Below are 24,710 nucleotides of genomic sequence, written 5' to 3' on the forward strand. Positions count from 1 at the left end.
TATCAAATACCCAGGTGCTACTGCGAGCTCTAGTAAGGTACACATCAATAACATGTATATCACATATACCTTTGTTCACCTTGCCATCCTTCTTATCCACCAAATACTTCGGGCAGTTCTGCTTCCAGTGACCACTCTGCTTGCAGTAGAAGCACTCAGTTTCAGGCTTAGGTCCAGATTTGGGTTTCTTCTCTTGAGCAACAACTTGCTTGCTATTCTTTTTGAAGTTCCCCTTCTTCTTCCCTTTGCCCTTTTTCTTGAAACTAGTGGTCTTGTTGACCATCAACACTTGATGCTCCTTCTTGATTTCTACCTCCGCAGCTTTCAACATTGCGAAGAGCTCGGGAATAGTCTTATTCATCCCTTGCATATTATAGTTCATCATGAAGCTCTTGTAGCTAGGTGGTAGTGATTGGAGAATTCTGTCAATGACGCAATCATCTGGAAGATTAACTCCCAATTGAATCAAGTGATTATTATACCCAGACATTTTGAGTATATGCTCACTGACATAACTATTCTCCTCCATCTTGCAGCTATAGAACTTATTGGAGACTTCATATCTCTCAATCCGGGCATTTGCTTGAAATATTAACTTCAACTCCTGGAACATCTCATATGCTCCATGACGTTCAAAACGTCGTTGAAGTCCCGATTCTAAGCCGTAAAGTATGGCACACTGAACTATCGAGTAGTCATCAGCTTTGCTCTGCCAGACGTTCATAACATCTGGTGTTGCTCCAGCAGCAGGCCTGGCACCCAGCGGTGCTTCCAGGACATAATTCTTCTATGCAGCAATGAGGATAATCCTCAAGTTACGGACCCAGTCCGTGTAATTGCTACCATCATCTTTCAACTTTGCTTTCTCAAGGAACGCATTAAAATTCAACGGAACAACAGCACGGGCCATCTATCTACAATCAAACATAAACAAGCAAGATACTATCAGGTACTAAGTTCATGATAAATTTAAGTTCAATTAATCATATTACTTAAGAACTCCCACTTAGAAAGACATCCCTCTAATCTTCTAAGTGATTACGTGATCCAAATCAACTAAACCATAACCGATCATCACGTGAAATGGAGTAGTTTTCAATGGTGAACATTGCTATGTTGATCATATCTACTATATGATTCACGCTCTACCTTTCAGTCTTAGTGTTCCGAGGCCATATCTGCATATGCTAGGCTCGTCAAGTTTAACCTGAGTATTCTGCGTGTGCAAAACTGGCTTGCACCCGTTGTAGATGGACGTAGAGCTTATCACACCCGATCATCACGTGGTGTCTGGGCACGACGAACTTTGGCAACGGTGCATACTCAGGGAGAACACTTTTATCTTGAAATTTAGTTAGAGATCATCTTATAATGCTACCGTCAATCAAAGCAAGATAAGATGCATAAAAGATAAACATCACATGCAATCAATATAAGTGATATGATATGGCCATCATCATCTTGTGCCTTTGATCTCCATCTCCGAAGCATCGTCATGATCACCATCGTCAGCGACACGACACCTTGATCTCCATCGTAGCATCGTTGTCGTCTCGCCAATCTTATGCTTCTACGACTATCGCTACCGCTTAGTGATAAAGTAAAGCATTACAGGGCGATTGCATTGCATATAATAAAGCGACAACCATATGGCTCCTGCCAGTTGCCGATAACTCGGTTACAAAACATGATCATCTCATACAATAAAAATTAGCATCATGTCTTGACCATATCACATCACAACATGCCCTGCAAAAACAAGTTAGACGTCCTCTACTTTTTTTGTTGCAAGTTTTACGTGGCTGCTACGGGCTTAAGCAAGAACCAATCTTACCTACGCATCAAAACCACAATGATAGTTTGTCAAGTTGGTGCTGTTTTAACCTTCGCAAGGACCGGGCGTAGCCACACTCGGTTCAACTAAAGTTGGATAAACTGACACCCGCCAGCCACCTGTGTGCAAAGCACGTCGGTAGAACCAGTCTCGCGTAAGCGTACGCATAATGTCGGTCCGGGCCGCTTCATCCAACAATACCGCCGAACCAAAGTATGACATGCTAGTAAGCAGTATGACTTATATCGCCCACAACTCACTTGTGTTCTACTCGTGCATATAACATCAACACATAAAACCTAGGCTCGGATGCCACTATTGGGGTTTCCTACGCACACGCAAGATCATGGTGATGCATAGCAATGAGAGGGGAGAGTGTTGTCCACGTACCCTCGTAGACCGAAAGCGGAAGCGTTATATCAACGCGGTTGATGTAGTCATACGTCTTCACGATCCGACCGATCCAAGCACCGAAACTATGGCACCTCCGAGTTCTAGCACACGTTCAGCTCGATGACGATCCCCGGACTCCGATCCAGCAAAGTGTCGGGGAAGAGTTCCGTCAGCACGACGGCGTGGTGACGATCTTGATGTTCTACCATCGCAGGGCTTCACCTAAGCACCGCTACAATATTATCGAGGAGTATGGTGGAGGGGGCACCGCACACGGCTAAGAAAACGATCACGAAGATCAACTTGTGTGTCTAGAGGTGCCCCCCTGCCCCCGTATATAAAGGAGCAACGGGGAGGGGCGGCCGGCCAGGAGGAGGCGCGCCAGGGAGGAGTCCTACTCCTACCGGGAGTAGGACTCCCTCCTTTTCCTTGTCCAAGTAGGAGAGGGGGAAGGAAGGGAGAGAGGAGAGGAAGGAAAGGGGGGGCGCCGCCCCCCCTCCTTGTCCAATTCGGACTAGAGGGGGAGGGGGGGCGCGGCCTGCCCTGGCCGCCCCTCCTCTTCTCCACTTTAGGCCCATGAGGCCCGTTAACCCCCCCCCCCCCCCGGGGGGGGGGGGGGTCCGGTAACCCCCCCGGTACTCCGGTTTTATCCGAAACTTCTCCGAAACACTTCCGGTGTCCGAATATAGTCGTCCAATATGTCAATCTTTATGTCTCGACCATTTCAAGACTCCTCATCATGTCCGTGATCAAATCCGGGACTCCGAACAACATTCGGTACATCAAAATATATAAACTCATAATGAAAATGTCATCGTAACGTTAAGCGTGCGGACCCTACGGGTTTGAGAACAATGTAGACATGACCGAGACACGTCTCCTGTCAATAACCAATAGCGGAACCTGGATGCTCATATTGGCTCCTACATATTCTACGAAGATCTTTTATCGGTCAGACCGCATAACAACATACGTTGTTCCCTTTGTCATCGGTATGTTACTTGCCCGAGATTCGATCGTCGGTATCTCAATACCTAGTTCAATCTCATTGCCGGCAAGTCTCTTTACTTGTTCCGTAATACATCATCTCGCAACTAAGTCATTAGTTGCAATGCTTGCAAGGCTTATGTGATGTGCATTACCGAGAGGGCCCAAAGATACCTCTCCGACAATCGGAGTGACAAATCCTAATCTCGAAATACGCCAACCCAACATTTACCTTTGGAGACACCTGTAGAGCTCCTTTATAATCACCCAGTTCGTTGTGACGTTTGGTAGCACACAAAGTGTTCCTCCGCAAACGGGAGTTGCATAATCTCATAGTCATAGGAACATGTATAAGTCATGAAGAAAGCAATAGCAACATACTAAACGATCGGGTGCTAAGCTAATGGAATGGGTCATGTCAATCACATCATTCTCCTAATAATGTGATCCCGTTAATCAAATGACAACACATGTCTATGGTTAGGAAACATAACCATCTTTGATTAACGAGCTAGTCAAGTAGAGGCATACTAGTGACGTTTAGTTTGTCTATGTATTCACACAAGTACTATGTTTCCAGATAATACAATTCTAGCATGAATAATAAACATTTATCATGATAGAAGGAAATAAAATAATAACATTATTATTGCTTCTAGGGCATATTTCCTTCACAAACATAGGCTTCCAATATATCAATCTTCATGTCACGACCATTTCGAGACTCCTCGTCATGTCCGTGATCACATCCGGGACTCCGAACAACCTTCGGTACATCAAAACATATAAACTCATAATACAACTGTCATCGAAACGCTAAGCGTGCGGACCCTACGGGTTCGAGAACTATGTGGACATGACCGAGACACGTCTCCGGTCAATAACCAATAGCGGAACCTGGATGCTCATATTGGCTCCCACATATTCTACGAAGATCTTTATCGGTCAGACCGCATAACAACATACGTTGTCCCCTTTGTCATCAGTATGTTACTTTCCCGAGATTCGATCGTCTGTATCTCTATACCTAGTTCAATCTCGTTACCGGCAAGTCTCTTTACTCGTTCAGTAATACATCATCCCACAACTAACTCATTAGTTGCAATGCTTGCAAGGCTTATAGTGATGTGCATTACTGAGTGGGCCCAGAGATACCTCTCCGACAATCGGAGTGACAAATCCTAATCTCGAAATACGCCAACCCAACAAGTACCTTCGGAGACACCTGAAGAGCACCTTTATAATCCCCCAGTTATGTTGTGACGTTTGCTGGCACACAAAGTGTTCCTCTGGTAAACAGGAGTTGCATAATCTCATAGTCATAGGAACATGTATAAGTTATGAACAAAGCAATAGCAACAAACTAAACGGTCAAGTGCTAAGCTAACGGAATGGGTCCAGTCAATCACATCATTCTCCTAATGATGTCATCTCATTAATCAAATGACAACTCTTTGTCTATGGTTAGGAAAAATAACCATCTTCGATCAATGAGCTAGTCAAGTAGAGGCATACTAGTGACACTCTGTTTGTCTATGTATTCACACATGTATCATGTTTCCGGTTAATACAATTCTAGCATGAATAATAAACATTTATCATGATATAAGGAAATAAATAATAACTTTAGTATTGCCTCTAGGGCATATTTCCTTCAGATTGGTGTGCACTTTTTTTATAAGAATGAAATATCGAATCCTATATAGCTGAACAAATCCAGAAGAACAGATCAATAGAGGACATACCTAAGCAAAGTACAAAACCATTAACTCTAACCATACTCAGATATTTACAGTCCTTGCCGCAAACCCATCAGGACCCAAAGGAGCAGGACTAACTCCCCAGATGTAGGATCCTAGCTTGCCAAAAAGAAGTGGATACCATTGTAGTAGTAGAAGCTCCTCCCAGAATCAGTCGGGGCCGCACTCGCCGGAGGAATTGGATCAAGCACTCCTACAAGCTGTCCCCGTGAACATAAGCCATGGCCTGAGTTGCCAACAGATCGGCTCTTATAGACTAGCAAGAATCCATGTCAGCGTCGCCACCAGAGCATCCTCCCTGCCAGAAATAACCCTCGCGGCTGGTCTGATCCAGTGAACTACAGAGGGCCGGCCTCCCAGGGATGCTGCAACTACCTTCGCCGGAACAAACACATATATGGCGGGTGAATAGGACAAGTTGGGGAGATGATTGGAGGAAAGGTAAGGAGACGCCGGTGTGGTTTCAGGAAACTAGAGAAGGTGGAGAGGGCAAGTTATGGAGAAATTAAGAGGCACCACGATGGGGAACACCACGAACGGTTTTGTAAGAACATGCCGTGCCCCCATGTTTAGTTTTGGTAATTGATGACAATCTCTATTGACTAATGGTTGCCTTGAGTTATATTTGAAGGTTTTGTCCATAGGCTTTTCTTGGATTACATAAAGGAGAGTTTGTGTCGACCAAGGTGCTACTTGTCGACTCTCCTTGATTCCTTGAAGGATTTGGATTCAAGGAGAGTTTGTGTCGACTAATGGATTACCTCCCCTGCCTCTTCTTTCTATAACCAGTCACTGTTTTGATGCTACTCGTCGTCTTGTATCCAACAAGCTTGAGTTTGCTCAATTCGGAGCTCATTTGCAGAAGTTTTGGCAGTTCTGGTTTTCCTTGGAGTATACTTGTTTTTGTGGAAGTGGCATAAGGATGGCGCCAGCGGTAGTACCGCTGGGCCGGAGCGGCAGTACCGCGTATCGCCATAAGCGGTAGTATCGCTGTCCCACATGATAGTACCGCCTATGCCCATAAGCGGTAGTACGGCTCCGGTTCCGCGCTGGTACCGCCTCGATTCGAGATGTGGTTTTCTCGTGTCAGGTTCAGTAGTAGTAGGAGCGGCAGTAGAAGCGGTAGTACCGCGGCTACCACCGCCCCTAGTTCCGCTCAATGGCCCTCTTCCCTGTTCCTTCTCCCTGTGCTCGCGGTAGGCGCTGTGCGCGGTCCTAGTGGTAGTACCGCTGTGGCCTACGGTAGTACCGCTGGCTCCAGCGGTAGTGCCGCTCATACGGCTCTGCCTCACCCTCTGTTTTGCTCCGCTCTCCGTGTTCTACCGCCCGGGCGGTAGTACCGCTCATGCGTGGACTGAGCACATAAAGGTTGGATTCGGGACCTCCTATAAAAGGGGGTCTTCTTCCCCATTCAACCTTATCCTTTGAGCTCGTGTTCTTCCCCCATTGTTGACCTTCTTTGAGCTTGCTAACTCTCAATCCCTCCATGGATTCTTGCTAGTTTTTGAGGGAAAAGAGAGAGGAGATCTAGATCCACACTTCCACCCATCACTTTCTCCTCTATGTGAGGGGAACCCCTTGGATCTAGATCTTGGAGTTCTTGGTGTTCTCCTTCTTGTTCTTCCTCTCACTTTCCTCCCTAGCATTAGTTGCTTTGGTGGGATTTGGGGGAGAAGGACTTGGGCACTCCGTGTGCCCTTGCCATTGCATTTGGTGCATCGGTTTGAGTTCTCCACGGTGATACGTGGAAGTTACAAGTTGAGAATCTTATTACGCTTGGGTGCTCGGTACCCTTGAGCTTGTTCCTCTTGGGTGCTTGGGCGCCCTAGACGGTTGGTGGTGTTCGGAGCTCAATCATTGTGGTGTAAAGCTCCGAGCAAGCGTTGGGGTCTCCAATTAGGTTGTGGAGATTGCCCCGAGCAATTTTACGGGTTCCAGTGACCGCCTCCAAGGTTTGCCAAAGTGTACGGGTTCGGTGACCGCCCCCAAGGGTTGCCATTTGTACGGGTTCGGTGACCGCCCCCAAGGGTTTCCATTTGTACGGGTTTGGTGACCGCCCTCAAGGGTCCCTTAGTGGAATCACGACATCTTGCATTGTGCGAGGGCGTGAGGAGATTACGGTGGCCCTAGTGGCTTCTTGGGGAGCATTGTGCCTCCACACCGCTCCAAACGGAGATTAACATCCGCAAGGGTGTGAACTTCGGGATACATCGTCGTCTCCGCGTGCCTCCGTTATCTCTTACCTGATCCCTTTACTTATGCACTTTACTTTGTGATAGCCATATTGTTTCTTGTCATATATCTTGCTATCACCTAGTAGTTTATATTGCTTAGCATAAGTTATTGGTGCACATAGGTGAGCCTAATTGTTGTAGGTTTGGTGCTTGACAAATTAACCGCTAGGTTTATTCCGCATTTGTTCAAGCCTAAATCGTAATTATTTTAAAGAGCCTATTCACCCCCCCTCTAGGTGACATCCACGATCTTTTAGGTTTCTCTGGAAAAAATGATGACGTGTTACAACTTACAACTTACAACTGAGAGGCAAATGGAATGTACATGTAGGCACCTATAAAGAGGACGATTGGTTGGTGTTTACAAAGTAAAAAACTAAACGCTGATGTGGATAGTGCGCATTAGCGAGAATAGCTAGTAGTGGGGATCAACTTCTTAAGAATGTAAGATTATACCGCTAGCCTAAGACTAAGGAAAGAACTTAACACATTGCTTAGAGCATCTTCAATAGATGATGTATATTTTGGTGCTCTAAAACGGTGATGGTTCAAATTTGGAGCACCAAAAAATGCTTTTTACATCTTCAAAAAGGCTCAACTCCAACAGATAATCCAAAACGAAGATGTAAATAAAAGAGCAACTCCAACAGATGATCCAAAACAAAGATTAAAACGACCAACTACTACTTCATCTCAACATAGTTCAAACATGAAATTCAACATAGTTTCATACACAAATTCAACTACTACTTATTCGAACTATTAGATGAAACTACTCCTTATCGTCGGAGTTGCAGAACTGCTCCCAGAACTCGTCCTTAGTCGGGTCATCGCACCCCTCGTCCTCCTCGAAGTCACCCCAGTCCTCATCCGACGACTCGATAGGGATCACAGTCGACGGGCCGACCTCGTCCTCCTTCTTCACCCCTTCTTCTTTTCCTCAGCGCCGTGCTTTCAGTAGTGCTCCAGCTCGGCCTGGACGTACTGCGGATGCTCTCGCGCAAACCGAGCCATCGCCGCCTCGTCGCTCTCGCCGGGAGCGACGACAACTGCCGATCTCTTCTTCGCCTTCTTTGCCGGTATCTCCTCCATCCGGATGCCCTGCGGCACGGGCCACTTCGCCACTGCCTGGGACTCGGTCTCCGGGAAGTTGAGGTCCGTCTTCGGCCGTCCGGCACGCCACACTGCCACGTCGTAGGCACGCGCGGCCTCATCAGGGTGGGATACGTGTCGAGCCACCAATGCTGCCCGGCGTCGGAGAACTCCACTCCGAAGTTCCCGGAGGGCTTCGCCCTCACGCTGAAGAAATTGGACTTGCCCTTCGGCGTCTTCTTCGGCGCCATCGGGGAGTGAGTCGGGGCGGCGGCGTGCGGCATGGGGCGGAGGCCGACGGAGCGGGGCGGCGGACGGACCGGAGGTGGAGGCGAACGGAGCAGGGCCGGGTGGACGGAGCGGGGCCGGGCGGAGGACGGACCGGAGGTGGTCGGAGAGGAGACGAACGGGGTCGGGGCGGGCCGGAGGCGGCCGGAGCGGATGCAGACGCGATGGGGCGGCGCGGCGGCAGGTGGCGGTCCAGTGGGGTGGAATCGGCGATGGGGGCTGGATCTACGGCGGGGCGGCGTCGGAGAGCTGGGGCGGACGAGGAGCGAGCGGGCGATCGTGAGGCGGAAGGGGAACGAAGTGGCGGTTGGTCATTTGGCGGGCGGCCGTGGTTTTATATCAGTTGTATCGCGTGATGTAAATTTGCATCATGAAGTTTTCAATTTTACATTTCCCGAAGGCGGTGGTCTAATTTTTTTATATATGAACCATCTGTTAAAGCAACATTTTTTAATGCAAAGCTTCAAAAATTAGTTATTTTTACATATGGACCGTCTATTAGAGATGCTCTTAGCAAAGCTGAACCCATCCGTTCGGAGACGCGGACTGGTGGGTACACCTTCCTGCGTGCACAACTGAAGGGTGTGTTTGATAGGGTGCATGGAGGGTGCATGAGGGCAAAAGTTCCCAATCCGACTCACTTTTGCTTGTTTGGTAGGGTGCATGGGCTCATCTGAGCTATGCTCATCTGATGCATAAAAGTGCACTCAGCCATGCTCATCTCATGCACCCCAGACAGGGTGCATCGAGGCAGCTATGCTGGCCCTGACACTTGTCCCCACCGACCAGACCACGTCCAGATATATTTATTTTTTCAAAAAGAATCATAATTTCAAAATTTGTTTTTGAATTTTCGAAAAACCTTAGAATTTCAGAAAAAAATGAAAAGTTTGAATTTCAAAATTGTTTAAATTTTCAAAAAAATCACAATTTCAAAATTTGTTTGAATTTTCAATAAATATTTGAAATTTCAATTTTTCTAAAAAAATCGTAAATGTTCGGAATTTCAAAAGGAAATCAAAATTTGTTTGAATTTTGAAAAAAATAGAATTTTATTTTTTTATAAAATTTTCAAATTTTGTTTAAATTTTAAAAAAAAACTCGTAATTTTAAATATGTTCAAATTAAAAAAAGAATTTCAAAATTTATTTTAATTTTCCAAAAAAGTTTAGAATATCAAATTTTATTTAAATTTTCAAAATATGTTTAAATTTGTGTTGAGATTTTTTCAATTTTGTTCATCATTCAAAAAATATATTCAGAATTCAAAATTGTTCAGCATGTCTAAACACATGCAGGCTACCAAACAAAATCTCAGTTCAGCATGTCTCAATGCATACATCACTGCCAAACAACAGCAACTGCATGGACTCAGCATGTATGACATGAGAACAACTAGACTAGGTCCATACATACTACCAAACACACCCGAAGTACAGCCGGATATCTTTGCGGTGCATGACCAGCTCAGAGCATCGGCCGCTCGGCATCTAGTGCGGTGCTACGCAAGTAACTCGTGTCACCTTCCGTTGATTGTGGGCAAGGGACGAGCAGTTAGGTCAGGATCTTATTCATGCTGCCTGCCTCGTTCAGGTGCCACGATGGAGGCAGCCGTTATACCGCTGCGTACTCATAGAATAAAGTGCCGCTCGTATCATCACCGGATCCGTGGCGCAATGGTAGCGCGTCTGACTCCAGATCAGAAGGTTGCGTGTTCGATTCACGTCGGGTTCAATGCCCCGAACATATAATCCGGTCCTTTTTTTCCCCTCAACTTTTGCTGTTTTGGGCCCTTGTGGCAAACGAAACAGCAAACTGAGGCCCAGCCCTTTTCTCCATTCCCGAAGGCCCGTTTTGCAAATAAGCCCATGGAGAGTCGTGGCCCGCTCCGCCGCCTCCGAACCAAAACCCTCAGAAGCCACTTCGCGAACATTCTCCTCTCCCCCGACCCCCCTTCCGCATCCACGCGAGCGAAGCCGCGCCGGTGAAGAGCAGGCGACACTTCTACAACCCTCCGGCTCCGACCCCCTTCCGCGGCCCGCAGCCATGGCGACCGTCATGCAGAAGATCAAGGACATCGAGGACGAGGTACTTACTCGACCGTGGCCTCCGGCCCTCCAGCGACCCGCCGCGACGGCGGATGGATTTGACTCCTGCGATTAGTAGTGCTAGAGCTGTACTCCGTGCGGGCTTTGCTTAGTTTCGAATTGAAATTGTTCGGTGCTGGTTCGCCGTGGCTCACTGCTTGTGCGGTTTGAGCTGTAGGTAGGCAGATTGGATTTGGGGGGCATGTTAGGTTTAGAAGTAGCAGTAGCAGTGGCTTAGTTTTTTGTTCTTCTTACAGTGTTGATTTAGAACTGTTTGTTTTCAGCTCGCTTTGCTACATGTTTCATGTGGTGGAGCTGCGCCTACCTGTTGCTACACCTGATTTGATAGGATACCCATAGATTCTAGACATATGCTTAGTTGAGGGCTATTGAAGCTTTGGTGGCATTTGGTCTCTCCGTCGCTGGTCTTCACCTTTTGGTCATGGACTGACATGATTTGGATAAAAAAAATCTTTGAATTGTGATGCATTTTGTTGTTTTGCAATAAATATAAGTTAATAAAATACTGGCCTTTAGGTTGCTGATAGCTTTTTACCATATATATGCCTGATTAAGCGTGTCTTATCAAACGGGGCTTAGTTGATATAAATGGGCGCTCAGGTGTTAGCTGTAATGTTATGTGAGAAGGAGCATTTGTTTTGCTCGCAAGTCATGATCAAAGATGCTCGGAAACTGGTGCAGAGGATATTAAATTGGCTAGTTGTGGTTTATACTGGAGTGGCGGGGTTCAATGGCAATTCACTTACTAATTCATCTGCCTGTTTGTGATTTGATAGTTGTAACTGTTCACCCGCATATTGTATGTCATAGTGATGATTTAGTCAAGTGGTACTTAATTGGACACTAATATGATTCTGGAGTCAGATGATACGTTGGTGTTTTGGTTTGTGATTAACATTTGACAATAATTAAATTGTTGTGAAGTAGTGAGACCCTGAAAATGTTACTTATATATGCATAATGCTCTTGCTACTCTGGAAGGATTGGACAAGTGTGCATGAACGTTTCAGATAGTTGGCCAAATGCCCAGATTTATCCACTTTCTGAACCCTGTGCTTATGTTCTTTGCTTCTGTTTTACTTGACAGATGTCAAAGACGCAGAAAAACAAAGCCACTGCACACCATCTTGGTCTTCTGAAGGTGATTTGAAGCTCCTATCCATTTATCTCAATTAACTGGATCCATTTCATCATATATCATGCTATATCTAGGACTCCGAAGAACTAGCTTACAGACAGTTTAGCTATTTCACAAAAGCTGATGCCTAAATGTATGTGCTGCTGTTGCTTGCATATAACTTGCCTTACTTCATGTCCAACCATATGGCGGTGCTGTCAGTTTTAATCTGGATCATTGGCTTGACAGTGTGTAGAGATTGACTTTTATCAAATCTGATAGCATGGTTCCCTCTGTTGTGCTTGGATCTTTGATGCATAATTGTCGAATGAGGGCCAGGTCAATGCATTACTGTGGTTATATGCTGCACGATGTAAGATCTTGCATGTAGGGTTGAGATGTGCTTGAAACGGGGTCTCAAGCTCCATTCCATCAGCTAGTTGAATCATTGTTCTTCTGTAGGATTGATGGTTACAAGCATCTCTGTATGTTTAAGCTATTATTGCTACTTTTATAAAAATAAATATTCCTTTGGTCAGGCTAAACTTGCAAAATTACGGCGAGAGTTGCTCACTCCTACAACCAAAGGTGGTGGTGGTGCTGGTGAGGGGTTTGACGTGACGAAAAGTGGAGATGCACGTGTTGGTTTGGTGGGCTTTCCTTCGGTTGGGAAATCAACATTGTTGAACAAGCTGACGGGAACTTTTTCAGAGGTCTGCTCTTGCTGTACTAATGTTTTTTTTACACTTTTCTGGACTATCATGTTAGTTTCAATGCTGATATAGTAACACATTCTTTCTGTTCCTTATATGATTCAAAAGGTTGCGTCCTATGAGTTTACAACTTTAACATGTATTCCTGGAGTTATTATGTACAAAGGAGCTAAAGTACAGGTATTTTTTCACTTTCAAAGGAAGCTACGAGTTGGCTTTTGTTGCCAGAGAATATTTGTTCTTTGTTTGTAATAGGCACTACTTGTTATTCAGCTTCTAGATCTTCCGGGAATCATTGAAGGTGCTAAAGATGGAAAGGGTAGAGGGAGGCAGGTAAAATATGTCCAACTTTTGCTCTATTTTTGCAGTCCAGTTAATATACATGGACGCATCACGCATGGTCTCAACAAACATGTCATGATGTATCATACATGAATAGTTATATTATTTACAAGTTCTAATTGCACTTTTAGTTTAATACTTTCGTGAACATTTAGAAACCATCTTTTGTGCGAATCATCTGAGCACCCACCTATTATATTAATCATTGGTGGCGGCAGTATGCACGTGTGTACAAAAATGCATTGTCACTCCCTCCGGATAATATTTATTTTTAGGGAAAAAAACTGGCTATAGTGCACCATATAAATCATACTAATTGTATTGTAGCAATCACTATTGTTTTTTTTTTCTTTCTAGCTCATAAAGCACATTGTTACTGGATATTTCAGGGAAGTTACCTGGATATTCTTTAAAATCTTCCTTGAGATGGCAAAAAGTAATTTCATTTGTGTTGCACCTTTTCAGAGTCATGTAATTTGTTGACTATTAAGTTTCCTGCATGTTCTACTTACCAACTTTGGAAGTAATTTCATGCAAATTCATATGCTTTTCAATACTGTAAAATACTAAGCTTTATATTACCACAAAGGGGTTTGTCCCTGTGTTATAATTTATTCTTTTATCCATTACAATTTATGCACACTTCAGGATAAGAATTTCCTGAACCATTCCCTATTCTGATCATGAGTTATATGTCATGTCTCCTTGGCTTAATGATTGATACGATTTTCAGGTCATCAGTACAGCCAGGACATGTAATGTCATTCTGATTGTTCTTGACGCCATAAAACCAATAACTCACAAACGTCTCATTGAGAAAGAGCTTGAGGGATTTGGCATCCGGTAAGTCTCTATGTTGATACCATCTTCAGCACTTGTTGTCTTGCTCTTCCATGCTGGAATTGTTGTCAGTGAGCTAAATGGTTTTGTTTAGCTTTGCTGTGGATTTGGCATTATCAATCTTCAAAAAAGTGGTAAGCATAAGCAGAGCGGAAGGCCGCAGCTTAGAGCAATGGCCGCTTAAGCGCAGCTTAATCGGGATTAAGCGTTTTTTAAATTAGCCAGAATTTGGCTGTTTTTGAATAATATGCATAAGAAAATAGGGAACATAGCACATATAGATAACTGAAAGTCTGAAATAGCATATAAGTATAAGGTTTAGTGGTTCACACAGCAAGCATAAATGCATAATAATGTCTTAATAGCATACAAGATAAATGGCAGCAGCTCAAGCAGCCAAGCAGCAGCCCCAGCGCAAGCAGTAGCTGCTCAAGCAGCAGTACATGCCTTCATGGATCAATCCTCATCCACATAAGTGCTTCCAATCACCAGTTCATCTTCATCATCCTCATACTCTATCTCCTCCTCTGAATCTGTCTCCTATAGTTCTTCTTCGTCGGACTCGAACTCTTCATCATGGAGGTCTATGGACAATGGATCAGAGGAGGAGAGGAGAGGACGAGATCCTCACCTGAAACTGTAGGGGTGGACGTCCAAGAGGAGGAGGAGCTGTCGGCGTTCAGATCCAGTAGGGTGAACCTCCAGGAGGAGGAGGAGCTGCCGCCGCCACTGGAGCTCTCTTCTCACCCATTCTAACTGAGTAACCCTAGCCGAACAGGCCAGTTTTGGGCCAGGCCTTTGTTATCGCTTAAGCACGCATAGCGCTCACTTAACCAACGCTTAGCGCTAAAACGGTTACTAAATCTCGCTTTTTTCGCTCAACGCTAAAAGTTGCGCCTAGGGCAGAAGCGAAGCGTTTAGCTGTCGCTCAGCTTAAGCGCGATTAAGCGCCACCTAAAAACGCTTTCTTGAACACTGGGCATTATCCAGTTACATTAGTGACAACCATGTCCACTGGGCATTGGCAATTCCAGATTCTGTATGTGATAATATTTGTTCTTGTATGGTGTTTCTTTCTCAAACAGCATTGTACTAAGGTGTTCCATGGTGGACCGCATTCTTCCCTTTACTTCTTTGCCACCTGCTCAGTTTGTTTCCGATGAAATGATTTCATCTCTGAATGTCTTGGCTGTTGAGACGAGGTTGATGTTTAACCTGTATGAGCTTTCCATGTATTAGGTTGAACAAGACACCTCCCAATATGACATTCAGGAGAAAGGAAAAGGGTGGCATCAATTTTACATCAACAGTAGCGAACACACACTTGGACCTTGACACAGTAAAAGCAATCTGTAGTGAGTACAGGATTCATAATGCTGATGTCTCCCTGAGATTTGATGCAACAGCAGATGACCTTATAGATGTCATTGAGGGAAGTAGAATCTACATGCCTTGCATCTATGTCGTCAACAAAATCGACCAGATCACAGTTGAAGAGCTGGATATCTTGGACAAACTTCCCCATTACTGCCCAATTAGGTGAGTCTTTACTTGGCTTCTTGATATGTGTGGTTTCTCTTATCTATTTTTCCTTGGCAATTAAAGCACTTTCTTCTTTCTGTTACCTGCTGATAGTGCACATCTGGAATGGAACCTTGATGGGCTTCTAGAGATGGTCTGGGAATACCTAGATTTGTGCAGGCTATACACAAAACCCAAAGGGCTGAACCCAGACTATGAGGATCCTGTGATCTTATCATCCAAGAGGAAAACAGTGGAAGACTTCTGCAACCAAATCCACAAGGACATGGCGAAACAGTTTAAATAGTGAGTACAGCCACATCTCCCGGCTTATTTGCTTCCTTGTAACCATTAATCTGTGTGGCTAATTGACCGGTAAAACTTGCAGTGCACTGGTGTGGGGTTCTAGTGTGAAGCATAAGCCTCAGAGAGTCGGCAAGGTACGCATTCTTCAGCCACTGTCGTGCTGTACATTGTGTTCTTTCTAGCACTAATCCGCAAGATCTCTGCAGGAGCATGAGCTTGAGGACGAGGACGTTGTTCAGATCATTAAGAAAATATAAGCTACACACCGTGGGGCGAGTGATTCTGTTTTGCGGACCAGGAAGGAGTTCTCAGCTATGGAACTTTTTGAGAAGCAGCTACATTTGGGCCCTTGTTCCTTTTGCTAGCTCTGATGCCCATTGTTGGGCTGCTGTTTGCATAAAAATCCGGTTTCGATCACAAGACAAAATGTGGACAGTTTTTTATTTGTTAGCTTGTGCCAAGTAGCCATATGTAATTGTGAGTTTGTGACTGATGCCTGTCATGCCGCAACCGCTGAACACATGGAAAGATGCTTATCTATCTTGACGAGATGTTCTTATAGCCTGGCAAGTGTTTCAGTTTGGTTAGTTTATCATTTCCGTTTCCGATCTCCCCGATGATGGGACTGCTCATTGCTTTGTCAATGATGGACAAAAACTTGAGGATAACATGGCAGGTGTAGTGGTTGCCATTGCCATTACTATTACCAGATCCCGTATCGTTTGGCTGTTAGTCGACCTGCATTATGATCCTTGACCATCTGGCAGCATCCTTTGTACGGGGCGGGCATCGCTGTTCTGATACAAGCATGTGACGGTGCCTTGTCAAGTTGTGGGTGTACGCATGTTCGCTAGTATCAATGATTGGGACGTGTAGATCTCCATTTCGTTTGATGCTGCTTCCTTATGTACCTGTGAGAATGTGGCTTTATCTGTCGATGCGTCCTGTGATCTCGGAGAGTCCACTAACCGGAGTAGTTTCTTTTTTTTTGCGGGGTCCGGAGCAGTTGATTTGACATGGCACCGTTGATCCGTCTCTGATAGGTCAGACGCGTCATATCGGTTCCCATTTGGAGGTACAAACACATAGATTTCACAAGAATCTTGTCCGAATCACAAGCATTTATTATCAAAAGTTCATCAAAAGTACTCCATCCGTTCCAAATTACTCATCGCAGAAATGGATGTATATAAAACTAAAATACATCTAGATACATCCATACCTGCGATATAGAACGGAGGGAGTACAAAGCTAATTATAGTTGTCAATGACAGTCCAGTCACATCTTACCACATCTCACGTTAGACTACTCATAGTGGAAGTAATATAGGTGGTAACATCATACATCTTCAGATAAAATAGATGATGTGACAAGCATTTAATGAAGAAAAAAATGCATGTGGTAACATAGCTAGCTACCAAGGCTGGTCATAGTGGAGAGTAACTTATACTAGTGTCAATGACGCTAGTTTAAGTTACAACCTTCATAGTGCAAAGTAATATAGAAGCAGTGTCATATTTGGCTTCATTTAATAGCTTGTAGACTCACCTTGTCTTGAAAAACGCTATCTTACCGTAATATATTATGTTACTACTTCTCATTAACTACGTGCCACGTAAGCAAAAAATTCTCGAAGTGCGCTATATTACTACCTAAGAGCATGGTTAATAATACAGCCAACTGATGGCTATAAGATGTTGCCATATCATCTATAGTCACCACATATAGTCACTCATACAACAAGGTTAGCTATAAGGTTGGCTATAAGATTAGTATTTTTTCTCATCTTCTCTCTATCTCTTTTCTCACATTTATTGTATCTGTCTTGGAGCACGCGTATAGCCAGACTCTTGCATGAGAACCCACTTTTATTTTTTCATGTCTCTCTCCTTCACATAGGCAAAATTGCCATGTAAGCAAGCTATAAGCCCACTATTGTACTTGCTCTAAGTTACTCCCACTATGAGTAGCCTAACTAGCCACAATGGGCCCATGTTACTACTCTATATTACTACCTCTATAACGGAGAGTAACATATGTGTGGTAACATGCAACACTTCATTTATTAGCATATAGACTCATCTTGCCTTGATATGTGTGATGTTACTCATACTAGTAGTAACTAGCTATGTTACCGCATGTCTCTCTTTCTTCATCTATTGCTTGCCACATCATCTATTTTATCTTGATATGTGTGATGTTACTACCTATGTTACTCCCACTATGGGTAGTCTAATAGTATGAGTAACATCACACATATCAAGGCAAGATGTGTATAAACCTAATAAATAAAGTGTTACATGACACCACATAGATGTTACCCTCTACTATAAAGGTAGTAACATTAGACTAGTAACATATGCATGCTACTAGTCTAAGTTACTCCTTACTGTGCCTAGCCTTAGGCAAGTTTGACTAAATTAGGTGGGTGTTTGATTCTAGTCACATCTAAGGCAAAGAATATTTTAATAAGCAGTGAACCCCACATGTCATAGACACAAAAAGTATGACAAAATTCCTTTATAGGCAAACCAAAATACAACTAACAATTTGGACAACTTAAATAAGACAAGTGTAACAAAAATAATATGGTAATATAAGGCAAAGATAGTTACAATCCAAACAGCCCCTAACTAACTCTAGACAAGCTTAGGGCATGTACAATGGTGCTATCTTAGGAGTGCTACGTAGGATAAATGATGAGGTGGAGGAGAAAGAACTCGTAAGAAAAGACTTGTTTTCTCTTATTTAAGATAAGACAAGAGATGATCTCTTAGCACAAGTTGTCTCACCATGTTTTAAGAAATTGCTAGTTATTAAAAATAAGGCTAAGATATAACCCATTATAGACATACTTTTTGTCATCTCTAAATTACATGCAAAACTTAAGATAAGACTATCTTATCAACCATTATACATGCCCTTAGACCCGAGACGAGGCGAGGTCTCCTCTTCGGCGCTTACTTTGCTCGGAAAAAGATCGACATGCCGATGTATTGGGAGCAAATAAAAGATCCACCTCCATGCAATAATTTTCTCGACGACGAGAAGAGGCGACGAAGGCGGCGTCGTCTTCTCTTCCCTCCCTGTCATCCGGTCTCCTCTTTGATTCTTCTGCTAATCATCAGCTGATCCTTCCTTCTCCCTCTCCCCTCCGTGCTCCCTGCACAATCCGTACCCTCCTCCGTCGTGCCATTTCGTTTTGGCCCCGTCCAATCCCCCCATCCGAGGCGGACAAGAACACGGCCGGCCGTTCCCTGTTCCCTAGATCTGCGTGGCGGCGGCGACAGGCCGAGTCCGTCAGGAGGGCGCTCCCCCGCCGTCAAAACCCAATCTTGGCGTCTGGCTGCGCGTCTTCTTCTTCCTCCTGCGTGCTGTCGAGGGCGACAAGGGAAGGAGGAGGAGGAGGATAAGTTGGTCAGGGATGGTGCCGTGGGAAGGCTACGTGAGCGACGAGACCATGGGCACCTTCGCGCCCATCCTGCTCTACTGGGTCTACGCCGGCGGCTACCAGCTCGTCCTGCACCGCCGCCCGCTCGAGCGCTACAGGCTCCACACGCGGGCCGAGGAGGAGGACAAGAACCTCGTCGCCCTCCCCGCCGTCGTGCGCGGCGTGCTCCTGCAGCAGCTCGTGCAGGCCATCGTCGCCATGATCCTCTTCATGGTAAGTAAGCCTACAATCCCTTCAGGCTTTGGCATTGCTGCTCCCATTACTTCAGTGACGTAAGCTGCCATGGATATGAACAGAAACCCGGCCGAGCTATTCAGTATAATTCCTCACATTTTGGCTTGTGCTACAGTTACAGCTTTTTTTTTCTGTCTCTTTTGCATTGCAGACCATTGGCACATTAGGTTGCTACCATCACTATATGAATATGGTTTATTACTCAAAAGTGTTCTGATAAAAAGTTACTCAAAAACTTCAATGGAAAACCTTCAGAGCAGAGTCGATTCTCTTGTCTCTCTGGTGATAATTCTTTCGAGTTGGGCGGGCAAGGAAAAAGAATATGCTGTGTTATAAGAGCTTGGACACGTAGAAATTAACAAGACTAATAGTTGGAGGCAGTTTCTTAACATTTTTCACATAGGCAGTTCATTTGGTGAAGAATATTACTGCTGTCCTTGATACAGTGAATGTATATGTTCATTGTCTTCTGACCTTTGCTCTATGTGGATTTCAAATAGAGTGGTTTTTCTGGCTAACTAGTTAACTTTTGGAGAAATTGTCTGTAGTTGAATTATGATTGCTTAAATACCTACCACTTATGATAACTTTATAAGTGGTAGCCAGAATGATAACTTTATACTTATCACTTTTGGAGAAATTGTCTGACCTTTGCTCTATGTTGGCTAACTAGTTAACTTTTCAAATAGAGGTGTTGACTTATCCATCGACTGGCTTCCCCTGATTCAACACCTCTGTTTTCAAAACAGTTGGCTCTGAAAAGCTCTGCTCATTCTGGCTTCTATCCAGCCACAGTGTCATGTAATATTGTCTTACATAGTGGAACAGATAACCTATCCATTGACCAATGAGTGCGGCTAATCACTTTCTCCTAAAAGATGTCATATTTATCCAATGTGGGACAACAGTCCATAATTTCTCAGAATGAGCATTACTCTTCAGTGTCCTAATTCACTAAAGTTCACATTATTCATCAAGTGAGAACAGCAGTTTGTAAAGTCCTAGCAGTAACACATCAGCACATCAGCCCTTTTGTATGTAATCTGTTCAGAATGGTTATTTCATTCTGGACGATTTTACCTGCATCCAACGAATGAATGGACCATTTCTTATAAACATTGCATGCTTGCAGAATTAAAAGCAAAGTTGGTTGATGGCTTGAAATTGCTGAAAATAAAGCTGCAGCATTGATATTATCCTAAAGATTCAGGCAGGCTTCGTAAATTCACTCATTTTAGTTATCTGTACTGTCCTGAAGATTTCTAATCACAAAGAAAAGCAAGGCAATTGTTTGTCGATGGTGCCAACAATAGAACGGCTGTATGCTTGTGCTGGTCTGTTTATGTTGCATCTGTCAGGTTGATGAGAACTTTCAACAATTGTCGTTTGTTTTCAATTTTCTTAATGGACAAATAATTCATCGTTTAACCTATCTAACCTGATCCTGTGGCATTATTTGCAGATTACTTCAGATAATTCAACGGTTCTAGTCCAGCCATCTATGGTGGTTCAGTCGTTTCAGTTCTTGGTTGCAATGCTGGTGATGGACACATGGCAGTATTTCGTGCACCGCTACATGCATCAGAACAAATTCCTTTACCGACATATCCACTCACAACATCACCGGCTGATCGTTCCTTACGCTATCGGGGCTCTCTACAACCACCCACTGGAGGGGCTCCTATTGGACACTTTAGGTGGTGCTATGTCCTTCTTGGTCTCCGGTATGACGCCAAGGACCGCCGTATTCTTCTTCTGTTTTGCGGTACTCAAGACGGTTGATGATCACTGTGGACTTTGGTTGCCATATAACATCTTCCAGCACTTGTTCCAAAATAACACGGCGTACCATGATATTCACCATCAGCTCCAAGGCACAAAGTACAATTACTCTCAGCCGTTCTTCTCAATATGGGACAGAATCCTAGGAACCCACATGGCCTACGACCTAGTGAGCCGCAAGGAAGGGGGGTTCGAAGCGAGGCCATTGCGAGACTAGCTTCGAGCTCATTGAAGTGTATAGAACTCCAGCGATTCAGCGGGATATCCGATGCTCTTCCACTCTCCTCGTGATGGTCAGTTCACAGGGGCCATCTAACTTCTTGTAAGATGATGAAGGTATTCCAGCACTCCCGGTTCGTCTCTTTTTTCACGTCTTGGTGGAAGCCATTCGGCACCGTAGAAGACGCTGAAGATGTCGCGTTCCTTGTTGTTTTTTCGGTTGTTCCTACAGTTGATATAGTGCGCGTGTTTCTGTACGGGTATAGCCGGGGTACTTGCGAGTCTCTGAAGGTTCCTTCTTGTGGAAAGCTGCAGTTTAATTACGTCGCTGTGCAGATAGTGTATTCGCAAATCAGTCACACTTCTGTATGTATCCAATTATTTATGTAACTGAATCTTTGGGCATGACTATGACCTTCAACCCCACATTTGGCTTCTAGTGTATAGTTTCTGTCTGATTAATCACATGTCAATCAGCTTTGATGGTATTCATCGTGTGCCAATTATTGAGATGCATGTAATCTGGATGAGAATTCAGGTCCGGTCTGTTGCATGTTTCAGAAACAGAAAACATGAAAGGAATGGGGAAAAAAAAGAAGAAATCCTGTTTTGTATGGTTCTTTAGTTTTTTGCCATCTCGAAGTGAAAGTTCTATTACCTGTTGGGGATGAAACACACCTCTTTGCAGACAAGTACAGTATGAGACTAGCTGGCTATTCGTCAGTTGCCTGACAGAAAAATCATTTCAGTCGATTCCTCGGTCTCCATCCTCCTCGTCCTCTGATGTTTACCCGCCGGCCTGACTCCCGTTCACCTTCACCTCCACCCGTGGCTGGCTTCGCCGCCTCTGGTTGAACGCCGTGTGGCAGGCCGCACCGTCCCGTCTCTAGCTCGTGGAAACTGATCGACGCCGATTCCATTTTCAGGCGAACTAGTGTTTGGCAAATGCGGAGAGACGGAGAAGGTAAAGGCGAAGATAGTAGAGTGTTATGATCAGTGGTGCCGTTCCAAGTGGTACTAACACAGTCGACAGAAGATGCCAAGCTCAGATGGTAGTGACACCACCATGCGGCGGTTTGGTGCTGACGAAATCAGATCGCTCGCCATGCCGATGCCGGTAGGGCCTGTACTCTCGGGTGCCGGGTTCCTTTCACGTAGCAGCAAATTAAGTCCCCGGGGAAGCCATGGCAGTTCACGTCGAGCGCATCGCTCTGTGAGTGGCTCCGGTGCGAGAGGTGAGGTGACACGAGTTGAACTTGGGATGGAGGCGAGCCAACGACTCCCGGTGCTCAGCTCAACCGAGGCGCCGGCCGTGGATCGTGTCGTGAGCCTCGACCCTTTTGGCATGGCGTGTTGGATTCTAGCTCGCGCATCGGCATCGCATGGTAGGTGTTGGGTAAGTAAGCTGTATATAGCCGTGGCTGATCCGTAGAGGCGAAGGGATGGCGACGAGGCCTGCTGCATATGTAATGCACGTTCCGTGGAAGATCATGCACGCAGGGCAGGCTTGAGGCTTGACATATTCAGGCAATCAGGCAGCGACCTCGTCGCATGTCCGGCGGCTGTCACATCTCGTCTCGCTTTAAGTACATCGCCTGCATTCTGTTTGATTTGATTTGATTGGGCCCTAGGCAGCTGATCCAATCCATCACTGATACACGCCTCGACGACATCGACCCCCCAACAAGTTGCCCCCGCGCGCGCGTCGGCTAGCCGGCCGGCCGGGGAGACTACCGGCGACGGAGCGCCGTGCTAGTGGGCGGGGCACCTTGGCATTTGGGGTGCTCCGGCTGGCCGGCCGACACGGTCTGCCCATCATCCATGTGGCCTCCTGCCTGCCACATTGATCATTGACATTGAGACCGTCCACAGCACCGATGACCAGCTACGCAGGTTACGCCTCAGGGTAGCTGCCACGTCCGGTCGAACAACTCGCCACGGCGAGTCGATCGTGCTCAGAAATCCGTCGCGAGCCAAAAGTAGTTGGCTCGCAAGAGAATCTGCGGCCGGTAACATAGCACCACCCAAGTGTTCATCCTGTGTGTGTTCTAAAGAAATGTTTCCTCCATCATCAGATTATTATTTAACTTCAGTAATAAGCTTACATAAAGTAATTAACCAGGTTCCACGCTCTTCCGCGCTATGAACCTGCATCCAGTTGAATCGATCCACAGACACAGAGTCAAAGACACATATGTGGATCATGCATCCCTGGCTAGCAGCTTAATTAGTGCACGTACTAGTGGACGATCGAATTACTACACGGGGTAGTAGTACATGCTATGGTGTACGCGTACGTGCGTAATACGATGAGGATCATCGCTGGTAAACGGATCGAGTTCATAGCTTTGGAGAAGCTTAATGAACTAGCGCTTGAGCTTGAACCCGTGGCCGTCGTCGTGGTGCTCCTCGTCCTCCTCCTCCTCCGAGTAGAACTCCACGATCTCCGACAGGTCGTCGGCGGCCGCGCCGTCGGTGGCGGCCAGCCAGAGCAGGTGCTCGAACAGCAGCGCGTCCACGGCCACCGCCACCGCGCCGCCAGCGGTCCGGCGCCCAGCCGCGGCCAGCAGCCGGCGCACTGGCTCGGCCTCCAGTACTGCCGGGTCCACGTGGAACACGCTCCTCGCCTTTGCCGTCGTGCCCACCTCCACCCTCACCACGTCGACGGACGCCGACTCGAGGCGCCGGTATCCGTGGCCGTGGCCGCGGCGGGAGGCGGCCGAGCGGAGGAAGGTGTAGCAGCCGGCGGCGGAGGGCCGCGGCGACGGGGCCTCCTCGTCGGGGAGCGCGCCGTGGTGGTGAGGCATTGTTGCGGGGTTTCTTGCTATTGGCCTACGGGAGGAACTGGCCAGACCGGAGGTAACCTGGCGGCCGGCCGGAGGCAAAGTGTTTGGCTTCCGTGAGTGAGCGAGCGAAGCGATCGGCGGCCTTGCGTTGCGTGGTGAAGTCCTTTTATGTTGGACGGAGGGTTTGGAACTAACGGTCGAGTTACCACCCGGGCGGGGGGTTCTGCCGGAATGGATCCGGATCACGGAAGGTGGCTTTTGCGTTTACTTTTGGTTTTCCTTTCGTTTTCTCTCTCTCGATCGACATGGAGTCGTTGTTTTTGTTGCTCATAAACTGATAGGATCGGCCACCTAGAAACCTGCTTGGTGTCATAATCCCTTCATATATACGCTCTACTGCCTTACTTCGACGCAAATATTTTTTTATCTCATTTCACACATTTTACATTATTAAAATGCATTGAGATTTTATGCGCACACTGCGCCGCCACACCCCCTCCTCCGTTTGTAGGTCGTCATTTCCCTCCTCCATTGACTTGAATGGAGTGCAGGGAGGCCCCGATCTGCTTGTGGCTTTTAGTAGGTTGGTGGCGATGGTGTTGATCTGGTCAATAACGTTTTCTCGAGTCTCCTCATCTCAACGGTGTTGATTGCGGTTGGGCAGATGGTGTTGGAAATATGCCCTAGAGGCAATAATAAAAG

At 45.8% G+C, this 24,710-nt stretch overlaps 3 protein-coding genes and 1 non-coding gene across 5 annotated transcripts; 3 read left to right on the plus strand and 1 right to left on the minus strand.

The window, feature by feature from the left end:
• Window positions 1–10,250: 10,250 nt before the first annotated feature.
• Window positions 10,251–10,322, plus strand: TRNAW-CCA (transfer RNA tryptophan (anticodon CCA)). Its single transcript has one exon. It is a non-coding gene; the product is annotated as a tRNA-Trp (tRNA).
• A 166-nt stretch (window positions 10,323–10,488) lies between these two features.
• Window positions 10,489–16,096, plus strand: LOC123187863 (developmentally-regulated G-protein 3). The gene is made up of 10 exons (XM_044599827.1): window positions 10,489–10,676; window positions 11,784–11,837; window positions 12,353–12,526; window positions 12,635–12,706; window positions 12,800–12,859; window positions 13,602–13,711; window positions 14,948–15,247; window positions 15,344–15,535; window positions 15,618–15,669; window positions 15,742–16,096. The coding sequence occupies exons 1-10, from the start codon at window positions 10,635–10,637 to the stop codon at window positions 15,790–15,792; spliced, it is 1,107 nt and encodes a 368-aa protein (XP_044455762.1). The 5' UTR covers window positions 10,489–10,634; the 3' UTR covers window positions 15,793–16,096.
• Window positions 16,097–18,507: 2,411 nt separating this feature from the next.
• Window positions 18,508–21,710, plus strand: LOC123187864 (very-long-chain aldehyde decarbonylase GL1-9). Of its 2 annotated transcripts, none has more exons than XM_044599828.1 (2): window positions 18,508–19,200; window positions 20,684–21,710. In XM_044599828.1, exons 1-2 carry the CDS (start codon window positions 18,961–18,963, stop codon window positions 21,218–21,220), a joined length of 777 nt encoding a protein of 258 aa, XP_044455763.1. In that variant the 5' UTR covers window positions 18,508–18,960; the 3' UTR covers window positions 21,221–21,710. The 2 variants fall into 2 exon arrangements, with proteins under 2 accessions (XP_044455763.1, XP_044455764.1); XM_044599829.1 differs by lacking the exon at window positions 18,508–19,200 and adding an exon at window positions 19,662–20,579.
• Window positions 21,711–23,266: 1,556 nt separating this feature from the next.
• On the minus strand, window positions 23,267–24,161 carry LOC123184958 (uncharacterized). Its single transcript, XM_044596986.1, has one exon. The coding sequence runs from the start codon at window positions 24,027–24,029 to the stop codon at window positions 23,589–23,591; it is 441 nt and encodes a 146-aa protein (XP_044452921.1). The 5' UTR covers window positions 24,030–24,161; the 3' UTR covers window positions 23,267–23,588.
• Between the last annotated feature and the right edge of the window lie 549 nt (window positions 24,162–24,710).

This window comes from Triticum aestivum, chromosome 2A (genome assembly GCF_018294505.1).
Source record: "Triticum aestivum cultivar Chinese Spring chromosome 2A, IWGSC CS RefSeq v2.1, whole genome shotgun sequence".
NCBI classification, from domain to species: domain Eukaryota; kingdom Viridiplantae; phylum Streptophyta; class Magnoliopsida; order Poales; family Poaceae; genus Triticum; species Triticum aestivum.

Coding starts and splice junctions, on each gene's coding strand:
- LOC123187864 (XM_044599828.1), top strand. CDS start 18,961: ATGGTGCCGTGGGAAGGCTACGTGAGCGACGAGACCATGGGCACCTTC. Junction 19,201..20,683: donor TCGCCATGATCCTCTTCATG/GTAAGTAAGCCT, acceptor CATTATTTGCAG/ATTACTTCAGATAATTCAAC.
- LOC123184958 (XM_044596986.1), bottom strand. CDS start 24,029: ATGCCTCACCACCACGGCGCGCTCCCCGACGAGGAGGCCCCGTCGCCG.
- LOC123187863 (XM_044599827.1), top strand. CDS start 10,635: ATGGCGACCGTCATGCAGAAGATCAAGGACATCGAGGACGAG. Junction 12,527..12,634: donor TGACGGGAACTTTTTCAGAG/GTCTGCTCTTGC, acceptor ATGATTCAAAAG/GTTGCGTCCTATGAGTTTAC. Junction 15,536..15,617: donor ATGGCGAAACAGTTTAAATA/GTGAGTACAGCC, acceptor TAAAACTTGCAG/TGCACTGGTGTGGGGTTCTA.